Here is a 16,154-nt window from a genome sequence, read left to right on the forward strand (position 1 = left end):
AACCCTGTCTCTACCAAAAATACAAAAAAGGTATCTGGGTGTGGTGGTATGTGCCTGTAGTCCCACCTACTCAGGAGGCTGAGGTGGGAGGATCGCTTGAGCCTGGGAGGCAGAGGTTGCAGTGAGCTGAGATTGCGCCACTGCATGCCAGCATGGGCGACAGAGTGAGACCTCCATCTCCAAAAAAAAAAAAAAAAAATTAAAAGAAAGTTGCATTTAGTCTCCAGTTTTGCTTCCTAGACAAAAGATAAAATCACCCAAGCTCCAAGAAAATTAAGAAACAAACCATTTGAGGATGAACATCTAAGACACACGTCATTGAAGGCACCAAATGCTTGATCTTGCATCATGACCTAAAAAAAGTCTGTATCTTCTGCTGGATTATACATTTTTTGAGGGTACAGACTGTGATGCATGTACTTTAGCATCCCCCATGGCACTCAGCTAATGCCTGGCACAAAGCAGTTATTCAATAAATATCTGTTGAATTTAATCACTGCCTTTAATTGAAAAATGGCATTCATCAGTCATGGTTACTATTTAGAAATATACTTGAAAGTCTCTGGGCATACTCTGGCTCTGGAGGCTGCCCGATTAACAAATTGTTCATTGCTCAATTAAACTATGTTAAATTTAAAACCAAAAAAAAAAAAAAGAAATAAACTTGGATAGCTCAAACACCAGTATAAAGCCAGTTTGTAAAAATTCTTTAAGTATGTTTATCCAATACACTTATCTTCCAGGTGGAAGATAAGTTGTTATCCCACATAGCAGATTATAGAACATATTTATATGTACATATTAATTTAAATATTTTTTCCTCTTCAAGTTTTAGAACATGCTGAGTGCCCACAAGACTATAACTAAAGGGATTAAATCAGTTTTCAAGCCAGCAGCTCATGGTGCTAACATTCTACCTCTATGCATGGTGGGCTGAACTCTGGATTTGAAATGATGTATTTATTGCCACTTTTTTTTTCCTGCTAAGCCTTACTAGGAAACTCAAACTAGAGGCTCAATGCTCACCCCAACGAATGAGCACATGACAGTTCCCTAGAGGAATTTTTTTTTTAATCTCAAATATCTTCTAGGACTTTAGAAATATATAATTTAAAGAGCAGGAAGCTGTATAACCTATGTCAATTCAACCACTAAAAGTGAAAATTTTAAATGTATTGTTTCTTTATAACAGATTAGAAAAATAATTCTTTAAGAAATATGTGTGTATATATGTGAACACACAGATGTAGAAATGGATCAATATGTGATTAGGTATTGTATTTACTTTTAGCATTTCTGCAAAATGTTAATCATTTGATTAAAAGTAAATTACATTTTGACATAACTCATATTGCTCTTTGTTTATTGTCATTCACCTTTCCTGTGTAGCATTTTAAAGGCCTCTCTTTAAACTCTAATTCATCTCTACTTAGTCATCAGATAGGACAGAATTAAAGCTCAGAGACATGACACTGTCTTCTGTTGTGACAATGTAATTCATTGGAAGTAATTCTTCATTCTTGAAACTCTACTCTATTTTAAATCTCTTAATCTCAAGATAATGCATTTCACCTTAATTCCATTAAGGATTGTCATATTTCATTCCACAATCTTCTTATCTTATAATATTATTTCATAGGCACTTAATTATATATAATGTAATTACATTTCTGCTGCATTTAATCAATCAAATAGTGTAATTCATTTTCTTATAGAAAAAAGCAGCCATGTATTTCATTGACCAGTAAACATTATACTTTGTTCTAAAACATAGTTATACTTTTAAAAATAATCTTTAAAAAATATTATCTAGGTAAATAAGAAGCATATTCAGAAAGATCAATAACATTGTTTGCTGAGAAAATGGCTTAAAATGTCCTGCTATTCTTTTAAGATTTAAGTAAAATAAATGTGGAAAAATATATACTGAACAGAAAATAATTCATGTACTTATTTATTAAATTTCTATGGAATTTAAAATATGAGTTCTAAATGTAATTTCTAAATATCCGGGAAGGTTTTAAAAAAAATCTGCAGTGACTATGAAGATGCTATTAGCCCCTTACAAGCTCACCAATGCCATGGCAAAAAGCTTTCTAAAGCTTTCTAACAGCAGTAGCCTCAGAAGCACAGCAAGGATGCTATGGGTTTCCAGAGTAAATGTTCAGGAAAACTCATTCTTTTTGATCACCTAGTTTTTTTTGTCAGCTTCTGGCCTTAAGGGCCCTGCTTTGTATGAACTGATTATCAATGACCACTATTAGTCATCTATTTCCATCGAACATACAATTCAATTAATAGTTGAAGCTATTAACTCTTCACATGTCTATTTTCACTTTGTGCCCTCCCCAAACCATTAACCCATGCTCCTTGTGGTCTATGGAGGTGATAAAGCAGGAAAATTTTGATTCTTTTTTTTTTTGAGGTGACGTTTTGTTCCTTTTTGCCCAGGTTGGAGTGCAATGGTGCAATCTCTTGGCTCACTGAAACCTCTGCCTCCTGGGTTCAAGCAATTCTCCTGCCTCAGACTCCAGAGTAGCTGGGATTACAGGCATGTGCCACCATGCCCTGCTAATTTTGTATTTTTAGTAGAGACAGGGTTTCACCATGTTGGCCAGGCTGGTCTCAAACTCCTGAACTCAGGTGATCCACCCACCTCAGCCTCCCAAAGTGCTGGGATTACAGGTGTGAGCCACCGTGCCCAGCCAATTCTGCTATCTTTTTAGCAGCTCTCCTAAGTTCATGAAAGATCATCTTTGAATTGTATGTACCTTGTTGTCACCTTAATTGTCACAAATGATTACAGGCTGAGTATAATATTCCATAAGAACTTGAATTTCAGGTTTGGCAATTAATATTTGTAGTCTAGCTTAATATAACATATTCTGAAAAATTTATATTCAGAAGAAATTTTGAATAAGTAATATCTCCTTTTTTCTACTTTAGGAAATTTCTAGAAAATCTATCATTAGAAACATCACAAAATAATTATTTCTTTACTTCTGTAAATATTACTTAACCCTTTAGAAGGGAAATATATACTTTTTCTTCATACCTAGGACCACATTTACAAGATGTTTCTATATAACCAAAGGCTTACTAAAAAGCAATTTAATTAAAAGAGACACTCTTAAGAGGAATGGTTGGACCACTGAGTTCTTTGACACCAGTGTTTGGCGACATAGTCTTCTGACCCAACAAGCAGTAGATATTTCATATGCACACATATATGTAGTTTCAATGTTCCTTTCATTAAACAAAGAGCATGAAGTTGGACCACAGCTATTCACCTTTGATACAACAATGAAACGCTAACAGCGTATATCAAAAAGCTGTAGTCATTCTCCCAAGTACATTCTGAACCTGTCTGGCTAGCAAAGCGTACCAGTTACGTTAATAGGCACCACATCAGCCTGGACTGTTTGGGCTTGCTGTCGCATCTTCTCTTCTGGTGTTGGCAGTGGAAGCGACTTGGTCCAGTTCGTCTGAGTATTAAGGTCAGAGAAGTCACTTGAGGTTGGTGTTTTAGGTCTCCTGATGGAAATAAATCTTTCTTCTTCTGATGAAGAGAGAGAACACTGCAGAGAAAAAAGAAGCAGCAGCCACAGTGTATAAAGAGCTGGCAGAAACATTTTAAAATATATTTCTTATTTTTAAAAAAATTAGATTGGTTTAAAAGAAGCCAAAATAATTGGTCGCTTTTAGGAACAGAGGCAATGGTTTGCTCAGCCTCTTGAGTCTGACCTGTAATACTCATGATTCACACCGGCCTTAGTCTGTAAACTGTGAGGACTGCAAAAGGTTCTGCTGACCCACAAAATCTTTGAAGATCTTTCTGCTTTCCCTCTATCTACTGTGGTCAGAAAGTTCATGGAATGGCTGGCACGGTGGCTCATGCCTGTAATCCCAGCACTTTGGGAGGCAGAGGTGGGTGGATCACTTGAGGTCAGGCGTTCAAGACCAGCTGGCCAACATGGTGAAACCCCGTCCCTACTAAAAATAAAAAAATTAGTCAGGGGTGGTGGTGAGCACCTGTAATCCCAGCTACTTGGGAGGTTGAGGCAGGAGGATCACTTGAACCCAAGAGGCAGAGGTTGCAGTGAGCCAAGATCGTGCCACTGCACTCCAGCCTGGGCAACAGAGTGAGACTCTGTCTCAAAAAAAATTTTTAAAAAGAAAGAAGGAAAGAAAGCTCATGGGTTTAGTTTAACGTTAGAAGCCTGGAGAAAAACAACATGGCTGTGGCCATCAGTTTCCATTTTTATTAAAATTTAGTTTTGCTCAAAGTAATTTCTAGCCTCAATCTTATTTCCTTCAGGCTCTGACTTCAAGGACATTTCAAAAATGATAGAGCTATTGTTGTTCAACTACTTGTGCTCTTGTGAAGCCATTTATATGGGAGAAAATCAGTGTGAAATTGTTAAATTATAAGGAGTTGACTAAAGCTCTGCTCTGAGCCATATCAAAAATCTATGAAAACATTTCTAGCATTGTCTGTTTTGATACAGATTAACATCCTCACTGAAGAGCCCTTCTTCAATACCTTTCTTTCCCATAACACCTTAAAAACTGTAATCAAGAAAGTTGTGTTGGCAAGCATTTTATGATGGACTTCAACCTGGCTCCATGGCAGCTGGTTCTGTGACTAAGATGCTCCGAGAAGGCCGAATGAGTGCAGGGTGCTTAGGAATACAACAAAAAAGGGTAATCGACTTTTGTGGGGGAAATAACAGCTTATAATAAAAAATAAATGTGTAAGAACTGCTCTTTAAGTCTGAAGCATTTAAACGGAATTACCACTTATGAAAGTAAAGCTTTTAGAAAGAATTTTACTGGAAAATAAAAAGTCAGTGAACCTTCCCAAAGGGAATACCTGTACAACCAGCACCCAGTTCAATACACCTCCTACCCCAACCACATATCCCCAAACGAGGGTAACTGTTATCCCAGCTTCTAATACCACAGCTTGGTTTTGCCTATATTTGAACTTCCTGTAAAGGGAATCACACTGTCTGTTCTCTTTTGTGACCTATTTATTTCATTTAACATTATGTTTCATCTAACTTTACAAGGCATGTTTTAATCTTTCTGGATTTAATGCAAGTCTCTAAGAGGACACAGATGAGAAATATAAAGAAATGCATTGGTTAGAAATTTCAGGCCAGGCACGGTGGCTCACGCCTGTAATCCCAGCACCCTGGGAGGCCGAGGCGGGCGGATCACCTGAGGTCGGGAGTTCGAGACCAGCCTGACCAACATGGAGAAAACCTGTCTCTACTAAAAATACAAAATTAGGCCAGGCGCGGTGGCTCAAGCCTGTAATCCCAGCACTTTGGGAGGCCGAGATGGGCGGATCACGAGGACAGGAGATCGAGACCATCCTGGCTGACACGGTGAAACCCCGTCTCTACTAAAAAAATACAAAAAAACTAGCCGGGCGAGGTGGCGGGCGCCTGTAGTCCCAGCTACTCGGGAGGCTGAGGCAGGAGAATGGCGTGAACCCGGGAGGCGGAGCTTGCAGTGAGCCTAGATCACGCCACTGCACTCCAGCCTGGGCGGCAGAGCGAGACTCTGTCTCAAAAAAAAATAAATAAATAAATAAAAAATAAAAAAATAAAAATACAAAATTAGCTGGACATGCTGGCGCATACCTGTAATCCCAGCTACTGGGGAGGCTGAGGCAGGAGAACTGCTTGAACCCAGGAGGCAGAGGTTGCAGTGAGCCGAGATTGCACCACTGCACCCCAGCCTGGGAAACAAGAGCAAAATTCTGTCTCAAAAAAAAAAGAAAAAAAAAATTTCAAACACAAGAACACGGTCATCACTGTTTATTGCAACTGCATTCATCTTGCTGCAAAAATCTGTATTTATTCTACAACCACTGGAGCTCTATAAATCTGAAAAAGACTATGTAAGAGCTAATGAAAATAGTTTGCTATGGGCGATAGGGCCCTAGACTAAGAATCCAAAGACCTGAGTCTCTTCCTAAACTTTGATGTTTCCTTTGCTGTAAAATGGGGCTACCCAGCCTACCTTTGTGCATCCACAGAGGTGCTCTTAAGACCTAATAAGATGATAAATGTGAAAGTGTCTATGACTGTTAAATATCGTGGATATGGGCCAGGCACAGTGGCTCATGCCTGGAACCCCAGCACTTTGGGAGGCTGAGGCGGGCAGATCACAAAGTCAGGAGATCGAGACCATCCTGGCCAAAACGATGAAACCCCGTCTCTACTAAAATTAAAAAACAAAAAAAATTAGGGCATGATGGTGTGCACCTGTAGTCTCAGCTACTCGGGAGGTTGAGGCAGGGGAGCCGAGATTGTGCCACTGCACTCCAGCCTGGCAACAGAGCGAGACTCTGTCTCAAAAAAAAAAAAAAAAAAAAAAGGCTGGGCGCGGTGGCTCAAGCCTATAATCCCAGCACTTTGGGAGGCCGAGACAGGGGGATCACGAGGTCAGGAGATCGAGACCATCCTGGCTAATACGGTGAAACCCCGTCTCTATTAAAAAACACAAAAAACTAGCTGGGCGAGGTGGCGGCGCCTGTAGTCCCAGCTACTCGGGAGGCTGAGGCAGGAGAATGGCGGGAACCCGGGAGGCGGAGCTTGCAGTGAGCTGAGATCCGGCCACTGCACTCCAGCCCGGGCGGCAGAGCGAGACTCTGTCTCAAAAAAAAAAAAAAAAAAAAAATCATGGATATGAAGGTGGTGCTGACATAAATATTACTTTAGAAAAGCAAAGTCATGAACTGACATGTGCTCACTTTTTTTTTCTTTTACCAAGAAGACTAATAATAATAAAGGTATGTGGAAAAGATAAATCATATAATTAGATATCTCAATACATTTACTTGATGTTCTTAATACATAAAACACATAAAATGATCATCCAGTTTCTTTTCCACCTAAGGAAAATGTGAAATAATGTTTGTAATTAAATTGACAAATATACTCAATTTATAAACTGAGCATGTTGTTGGTGTCTTATAATACTAAATTGCACTATAACCATTGATACTTGATCTGATTCTGGTTAAAGGGGTCAAAACTCACACAGATCCTTAAAGACAATCAAAGGGGTTTTGAGTCAGCAGCAGCTAAGCCATACTGATGTAAATCAATTATTTCCAGCCTTTTTGCAGTCGTGACACTTGTTAAGTTTGATTTGTAACACATATTCTCTACCCTTAAGATGCACACACACACACACACTTAAAATTAATATCACTGAAGAATTTCATGGCAGTTTGTATAAAGGCTACATGTCTGAGTTTGAATCTCAAGCTAGTAAATTAGAGGATTACTTCAATTTCCTGTTACATACACATAAATATAATTTTTCAGGGAACCTTGAATTATAGTATAAAGCTTGAAGGCAATAAGAAGCAAATCCTAACCAGAAAGGTTTAAAGGAAAGAAAAATAAAGCTTTCAGGCTACAGCTCTCTATGCCCTGTAGCAAGGGCTCCCTTTTCCATATGACGTCTACTGTGGGAGCAGGATGAAGCACTGTCTACCGTTTGTAAGCATCTCAATGGTGCTCATCAGCCCCACTAACCTACTTTTCTTCTAGTTGACTGATAGCGTCAGAATCGATAACTCTCATAATGAAACAGTACTTCCCCGTAGGGACAATCACCAGGGATCACTCCAGCATGACAACTGATAGAGTCCATTTTGTAAAGTGCTCCTTTCTCTTACAAGAAAATTTCCCAGCCAAGCAGGGCACAGATAGAGTTATACACAAATGTGACTGTTAGGTCTCACACTCTACTAAAGGACAGTAAAACACCAGGATGGATGACTTCCAGGATGATATGACTCTCATGCCTCCCAGTGTATATAAACACAGCAGGGGCACAGAAACACCCCCCTCATTTCAATAGCAGAACACAACATGATTAGCCTATTAAGATGGACATAGTAATACCGGATTATTACACAGGCCTCTTAACTATCTCCATTTTTCTGCCCTTGTTGACCATCCTCCCCTGCTCCTCCCCTTCTGTCTACTCTCAATACGGCAGGCAAAGGGATCGTTTTAGAAATATAAGTCAGATCATGTTGCTCTTCTGTTCAAACCCTCCAAAGTCCTTACTATGACCTCCAAGACCCTACATGATCTACCAGCCGGCCACTGTTATCTCCCTGACTGCATTTCCTACTGTTCTCTCCCATATTAATTCTACTCCAGCCACGCCATCCTCCATGCTGTACCTTGTACCTTCCATGCACACTCCTGCCTCAGGGCCTTTGCACTTGCTGTTCCACGGCCTGAAATGCTCCTCCTGTAGACATCCACACAGGTAGCCCCTTCTTTTTCTTTAGGTCCCCTTAAGAGTCCTCTTTTATTGAGGTCTTACCTGTTCATCCTATTCAATTTCAACCTCTTTCTAATATTTTGTATCCCCTTTCCCTTCTCTCTTTTTTCTCTTTAGTACACACAACTAGTACACATATATTTTATTTATGTATCTTGACTCTCCGACAAGAATATAAGTTCCATGAAGCTTTGAATCAGAATTGCATAAAAGGTTATTTCAGAATTTGAGCTTCAGAAGGCCCACCATTTAGTAACTGATGGCTATATGCCTTGCCCTTGGTGGGGGCTTTATAGAACGTATCTCATTTAATCTTCACGGTGTTTGCCTTAATAATAAGGAAGTGGAGACTCAAAGGAGTAAAGTAACTTGACTTTTGGAAAGTTCACAAGTGGGCAGTTGAGATTAGAAACCAGAACTGACCCCAAAGTCTCTCCTGTGAAACAGTGTAAAATAACAATGTGGCAATATTTACAATAAATTACTAGGTCTTCCGGTCTCAAAACAAAATCTCCCTTTATAGCTGTAAATAAGAACAAAACCTTTTGAAACTCTATACAAGTAAAGAAAAAAAAAAACAAAAAAACTGTGTGTACCAGCACATCCTGGCACTGTCATTTACTAGCTGTATGTTTTGATCAACTCAATCTCCCCATATAGAGAACAGAATGACCCAAGTAGCATTCAAATGCTTCATGTTAATGAAATCCCTCAATATAGGGTGACTTTTTAAAAAATTGAGTTTTAAATCGCCTTGCTCTCAGAACTTAAATGTAGTTTTGGGATCTGTCAGTTGGTCATTAATGCTCACCAATACCCCATATCCTGGTCCTGGACGGAATGGAGAGTCACAAATGAAACATAAGCCAGATTCCTTGTGTCAAATTGCTTCATTCAGAAAGGGAGAGAAACAGGCAACGCTGACAGTTACTTTGTAGTTTCTGGATGCTGGAAGACCTGCATTTTAGAGACTTCTAGATTCTACCCAGAAACCAGACAAGCTCCCACCAGACGGACAGTGTGGGGCCTGAAGCAGGGCCGCCTTCCCATGTATTCTCATATGAAATATGCTCTCTTTCTCAGAACAGCGAACTGATCCAAAAGTGGGATTAACTAAGAAACACAGATTAGTTCAGTCTTTTTTGTTTTGATTTGTTAGTAAAAGTTAGAAAATTGAATTATAGCCAGAGCTAAACTTAGTATTCATTTAGAGTTATTACATGAAAATAGAGAACAGATGACACTATATAGAACATATCAACTATATAGAACTATATAGTTGGTATCTTTAAGAAGACAGCAACATACATTCCAGTCCTTTTGGGATGACACTTAGTCTTTCACGCTCTTCCTCCCAGAATTAAACCTCTTGTGTTGACTCTTGGTTTTCAAGATCCTTCATAGTTTCATAGGGTGCCAAAACGTCTGTAGCCTTTTTTGGCTATATGCTTCTTTTGTCTTTAGTAGACTTAGACACAAAAGACCCTCACTTATTTCTGTTCTCTGTGTATTCCTTTTTTTTTTTTTTCCCTCCTGGCACCACCAACAACAGAAAAAGTTGGGGGTAGTGGAAATGAATGCATGTAGAAGCACAGTTCATGGTTCATTCAGCAACTCCATGATGGCCAACAGGTGACTTTCACATCCATATTATCAAGTAACTTTAAGTGTTCATTCTTTTTTTCTTTTGAGATGAAGTTTCACTCTGTCACCCAGGCTAGAGTGCAGTGTAGTGGTGCAATCTTGGCTCACTGCAACCTCCGCATCCCAGGTTCAAGCAATTCTCCTGCCTCAGCCTCCCAAGTAGCTGGGATTACAGGCACGTGCCACCATGCCTGGCTAATTTTTGTATTTGTAGTAGAGATGAGGTTTTGCCACATTGGCCAGGCTGGTCTCGAACTCTTGGCCTCAGGTGATCTGTCCGCCTCAGCCTCCAAAGTTTTGGGATTACAGGTGTGAGCCACCGTACCCCGCCTAATTGTTCATTCTTTCATATGCCTTATATTGGTCCCTTTACCTCAAATCTAATTGCTTTATCAAGAGCTCTAAACTCTTTTGTTATTGCTGTTTTCGAGATGAAGTCTTGCCCTCTTGCCCAGGCTAGAGTGCAGCAGAGCGATTATAGCTCACGGCAGCCTCAGATTCCCAGGCTCAAGCAATCCTCCTGCCTCAGCTTCCCAAGTAGCTGGGACTATGGATGTGCACCAGCATGCCTGGCTAATTTATTTATTTTTCATTTATTTTTATTGCATTATTATTTTTTTGAGACAGGGTATCATGCTGTCACCCAGGCTAGAGTGCAGTGGCACAATCACAACTCACTGCAGACTCAAACTCCTGGGTTCAAGCCATCCTCCCACCTCAGCCTCCCAAGTAACTAGGATGAGGGGCACAAGCCACCATGCCCGGCTAACTTTTGAAAGCTTTCTGTAGAGACAGGGTCCCGCTATGTTGCCCAGGCTGGTCTTGAACTCCTAGGCTCAAGCCATCCTCCTGCCTCAGCCTCCAAAGTGCTAAAATTACAGGCTCGAGCCACTGCACCAGGCCCTAAGAGCTCTAAACTTTCTTATCACACAGTAAATTAAAATATTTTGGATCTTAACTATCCCATATTAAGCGATCCTTTCCTCAAAGAAAATACTTAATTAGAACATATATGTTTAAACTGATATAGTAAATTGTTTGTAATCATATTTTAGTATAACAAATATTTACTATAACAAATTATTTAGTATAACAAATTATAATACATTATGTTATGTATTACAATCACATAACATAATGAATATTCAAGAACTCACTACTCAACCCATGACCTAAAATATTACTAATAACCTGCATCTCCCTCCACGCCCCTATCCCATCTCCCTACTTCCCCAGTGGTGATCACTAGCCTGAATTTTGTGTTCCTAATTATTCCTTGTTATATGTGTGCATATGTGTGTGTGTGTGTGCATAAATTTGCTTTGACTTTTACAAAAATAGTATTATTCTCTTTGTGTTTTTCTTACCATTATCTTTCTAAGACACATCCATGTAGTTGTGTGAAACTATAATTCATTCATTTCACTGGGGTATACATTCCACTCCAGTACTAATTCATTCACTTCCATAATTGATAGACAATTGGGTTGTAAAAGACACTCTTTGTATTATTTCAGCAATGCAAAATTCCCCATAAGAGAATGGTTAGGAAGAAAGGGCTGTGGGAAAGCCTCTACTCCCCATACACTCATTACTGGGTGAAAAACATGAGCTCTGGAGTCATAAGTCTAGATTTAAATCCTGGTTTTGCTTTTAGGGGTAATAGATGTATTCACTGTCTTGATTATGGTAATGGTCTCCTGTGTGTACACATGTCAAAATTTATTAAGTTGTATACTTTAAATATGCATAGGCTTAAATGTGTATAGATTATTTTATGTAAGTTATACTTCAATAAAGGTATTTTAACAAACAAAGATCTTGTTTCAGTACTTAAAAGCTATGTGATCTTAGGCAAGTGATCTAATCTCTCCAAGATACAGTTTTCTCATCCATGATATGGGCATAATCAAAGCTACCTTGCATGGTTGCAATAAATACTGAATATATTCACATACAGCACTGAGCACAGTCCCTGGCGCCTGAGACTTTCCATGTACCAGGTGTTTGGCATCATACTGGAAACACAGAGATCGACAAGATAGGGATGCTGTCCACTAATCTAGAAGAGAAGGCAGGTATGAATAGACCCTGATTATAGAGTAGAAACAGCAAGAGAAACTGGAATGGGTCACTGGAGACACTCTTGCTGGTTTGCAGGCAAAAAGGCCCGGGAATGACCGACCCCGATTCTCTCATTCTTGCCTGCAATGGCATAGAATAAGAAGGTGCCATAACTGCAGAGCAGTGAGCATCGACTCATTTGTGTTTCTACAGTGTCCTGAAGTTACTCGCAGAGACCCAGTAACACATGATTGCATACGGAGTAATCACTTCTCGACTGTAAGCTACTCTAGGCCAAGAACAGGATCCATATACTGAGACCAAGTAGCTCTTAAAAACATTTTTTGGGGAAAAAAAAATTGAGTGACGCATACCAGACAAGTCAAAAAGGAGTAAGAGATGACAAAATCGGGCATAATGAGGAGGAATTGGGGTAATTGAGTAATCTTGCCCTTTTGCTTAACCAGCATGGTACAATGAAAAGAAATGAGCTCCAAGGAGCCCCGCCTTCACATGCGCCCTGCAAAGAGCCACCTTCGCATGCTTCCTGCAAGGAGCTCCTGCCTTCGCATGCCTCCTGGTGCTTTCGAGCTATGTGATCTTGAGAAAGCCATCTCATATTTCTGAGTCTCCATTTCCAGATTAAAATAATAGTAATAGGTATTAAAATAATCTGTTCCATGGGCTGCTTGTGGAAAATAAGATCTAATTTGTGAAAAAGTTCTATATCCTAACGTGTACTGTGATGAACAAGCTAGCAATAGCATAAACAATGGTAGCTCCACACATAGATAACCTGTAAAGCCATGACAATCAGACATTTGTCAGTAGATGCTGAAACCTCTCAAATTTATTGCCTTGGGCAGGAAATTCTATGTGGGTGGAACAAAAGATGATTGGGACAGTGGCCACATTTTTATAAAAACAGACATTGTCTATTGAATTATTTTCTTTGAAGCGTGGTTTGAAATGCCAATCAGCTTAATAACACTTATCATCATTTGAGCATCTACTATGTGCCAGGCACTGTGCTAAGGGTTTCACAACATTAATTTACTTCAACCTTTCCAAGGCAGGTAGGGTAACTATGTAATTTTATCAAACCCAGAACACCTCTGAGAGTGAAAGGGGGTGCAATTAATAATTACACAGAAAACAGCTGTAAACCAGGGCTGTCCTAAGCAAACCAGAACATGTGGTTTATATCTCTTTACAGTTGAGGAAACTGAACCTCACAGACGAAAGCAACTTATCCAAGGCCACTGAGGTCTGACAGGTGGAAAAGCTGCCCCAAACCTATGCTCTCAAGCATCATGTTAAATAAGCCTCCTGTGTTTACAGGTATGGCAGCAAGGTTACTGCCTTTTCTTCAAAGTCTTCCTTTGATTTAAACATTTGTTATCAACAAAGCCTAAAACAGAAACTGACATGACAGTTCAAAGAATAACAGGAAATAGGGAAATTTTGAGTTCTATCATTACTATTAAAGCCAACTGTTTACTGCCAAAAATCTAGATCTAATACATCTCTTTAGGGGTGAATTTTACACAAGAGATTGCATAACTCATGATTGATATCCTTTCTGCTAAGACAAAGGGGACTCTGTGAATGTTTCCAGATTCAGTGAACATACCATCAAATACAACTTCCAATAATGGCAGGGGGAAATTCCCTATCCACTCACAGTAAGTATTTTGGCACTGATAACTGACCTCCCTTCAAATGCAAGAACCTCTTTGGCAGTACTTGGCATATGCTGAAAACTGAAATGAGAAAAAAAGTCAAAAATAGAACACAAAGCAATGGCATACTCTTTCATTTCAGAGTTGAATGAAAAGATATTTTCTCGAATTTCTTTCTTTCCCTTTTTTTTTTTTTTTTTTTTTTTTTTTTTGGAGACGGAGTCTCACTCACTCAGCTGCCCAGGCTGGAGTGCAGTGGTGCGATCTCAGCTCACTGCAACCTCCGCCTCCCGGATTCAAGCAATTCTCCTGCCTCAGCCTGAGTAGCTGGGACTACACGTGCATGCCACCATGCCTGGCTAATTTTTATATTTTCAGTAGAGACAGGGTTTCACCATGTTGGCCAGGCAAGTCTGGAACTCCTGACTTCAAGTGATTCGCCCACCTCAGCCTCCCAAACTGCTGAGATACAGGCACGCAACACCACGCCTGGCTTATTTTCTGGAATTTCCTCCCTCCCTCCCTCTCTTTATTTATTTATTTATTTTTTTTTGAGACAGAGTCTCACTCTTTCACCCAGGCTGGAGTGCGGTGGCACGATCTCAGCTTACTGCAAGCTCCACCTCCCAGGTTCAAGCAATTCTCCTGCCTCAGCCTCCCCAGTAGCTGGGATTACAGGAGCCCACCACCACACCTGGCTAACTTTTTGTATTTTTAGTAGAGACAGGGTTTCACCGTGTTAGCCAGGATAGTCTCGATCTCCTGACCTCCTGATCCGCCCACCTTGGCCTCCCAAAGAGCTCGGATTACAGGCGTGAGCCGCCGCGCCCGGCCTATTTTCTGGAATTTTTAAATTGCTTTGCCAACGGCATTTTTTTCAATGCATCATGTTTATGTTTAGATGATATGCATAACATATACAATTGGAAATACTTTAAACAGTTTTCTTCTTGCTACACTATATTCCCACTTTGAACATCAAAGATACATGTGGATCTCATTAGCAAAACATCTTTCTTCATATCATAACACATAGAGTCCTAGTTGGTATTTCACATTAGGATAATGAGGATAATTATTCTAGAACAATTAGCCAGAGTAAATAACCAGAATAGACGTCCTCTAGGTTCTCTTTTCTAATTTATATGTCCTTAACCTTTGCCTTATTACCAACTCATCTTAAGCACATAATGGATTTTTAATATTTGTTGAATGCAAATTAGATGATTTTTGTAAGAAATACTTCTTTTAATAATTTTAATAACTTTGATAATTTGTTAACTCATGCATCTCTTCTTCTATATAGTCACTGCTCTTTGTACCATACCCCTCCCCTCAAAACCTATTAGGAAATATAAAAGAAAAGGTTTTCCAGATCGAATTTCCCCTCCAAATTGACTTCTACACACCCTATATTTAAAATGATTCCCTTTGGGAGACCGAGGTGGGCGGATCACGAGGTCAGGAGCTCAAGACCAGCCTGGTCAACACAGTGAAACTCCATCTCTACTAAAAATACAAAAATTAGCTGGGCGTGGTGGCACGCACCTGTGGTCCCAGCTACTCGGGAGGCTGAGGCAGGAGAATCTTTTGAACCCAGGAGGCAGAGGTTGTGGTGAGTCAAGATTGTGCCACTGTACTCCAGACTAAGCAACAGAGTGACACCTCAACTCAAAAAATAAAAAATAAAAAAAGATCCCAACTGTTCGGGTGATGTTAAGAACATGAACCATGGTTAGGAGTCTTAGTCTTAACATGGAAGACCATACTGCTGACTTGGAGCCCCTTTCAACAGTTACTGGATTCCCACCTGATTTCAAATGACAGCTTGATGATCTATTAAATCCCATGAAGATTTAGGTCTTTTTCTAACTTCTACACTGTTTTTAATATTCTGTTATACTGGTTTGTACATTCGGCTGCCACAACGGAGGAATCCCTAACTCTATGTTCTCACACCTGGTCAAGGCAGTTCTTCCTTACTGCTCCTTTGTTTATAGCTTTCCTAGCTACAGACTTTAGCTTCAGCTTCCTTAGTCCTCTCTCTTCTTCTTTAACCCCTCAAAGTAGCCTCAGATCAAGACAAAACAGAACAGCTTATAATCCCAGCACTTTGGGAGGCCAAGGTAGGCGGATCACTTGAGGTCAGGGGTTCAAGACCAGCCTGGCCAAAATGGTGAAACCCTGTCTCTACTAAAAGTACAAAAATTAGGTTGGGTGTGGTGGCTCATGCCTGTAATCCCAGCACTTTGGGAGGCCGAGGAGGGCGGATCATGAGGTCAGGAGATCGAGATCATCCTGACCAACATGGTGAAACCCCATCTCTACTAAAAATGCAAAAATTAGCTGGGCATGGTGGTGGGCACCTGTAGTACCAGCTACTCGGGAGGCTGAGGTAGGAGAATCGCTTGAACCTAGGAGGCAGAGGTTGCAGTGAGCCAA

At 40.0% G+C, this 16,154-nt stretch overlaps 1 protein-coding gene across 12 annotated transcripts in view; it reads right to left on the reverse strand.

The window, feature by feature from the left end:
* NHSL1 (NHS like 1) overlaps positions 1-16,154 on the reverse strand; it is a 234,648-nt gene that overhangs the window by 21,494 nt on the left and 197,000 nt on the right. For all 12 annotated transcript variants that reach the window (XM_074037121.1, XM_045391456.3, XM_074037123.1 and 9 more), the window contains exon 4: positions 3,386-3,578. In XM_074037121.1, the coding sequence (XP_073893222.1) occupies positions 3,386-3,578 (193 nt within the window). The remainder of the gene's footprint in view (positions 1-3,385; positions 3,579-16,154) is intronic.

This window comes from Macaca fascicularis, chromosome 4 (genome assembly GCF_037993035.2).
Source record: "Macaca fascicularis isolate 582-1 chromosome 4, T2T-MFA8v1.1".
Classification (NCBI taxonomy): domain Eukaryota; kingdom Metazoa; phylum Chordata; class Mammalia; order Primates; family Cercopithecidae; genus Macaca; species Macaca fascicularis.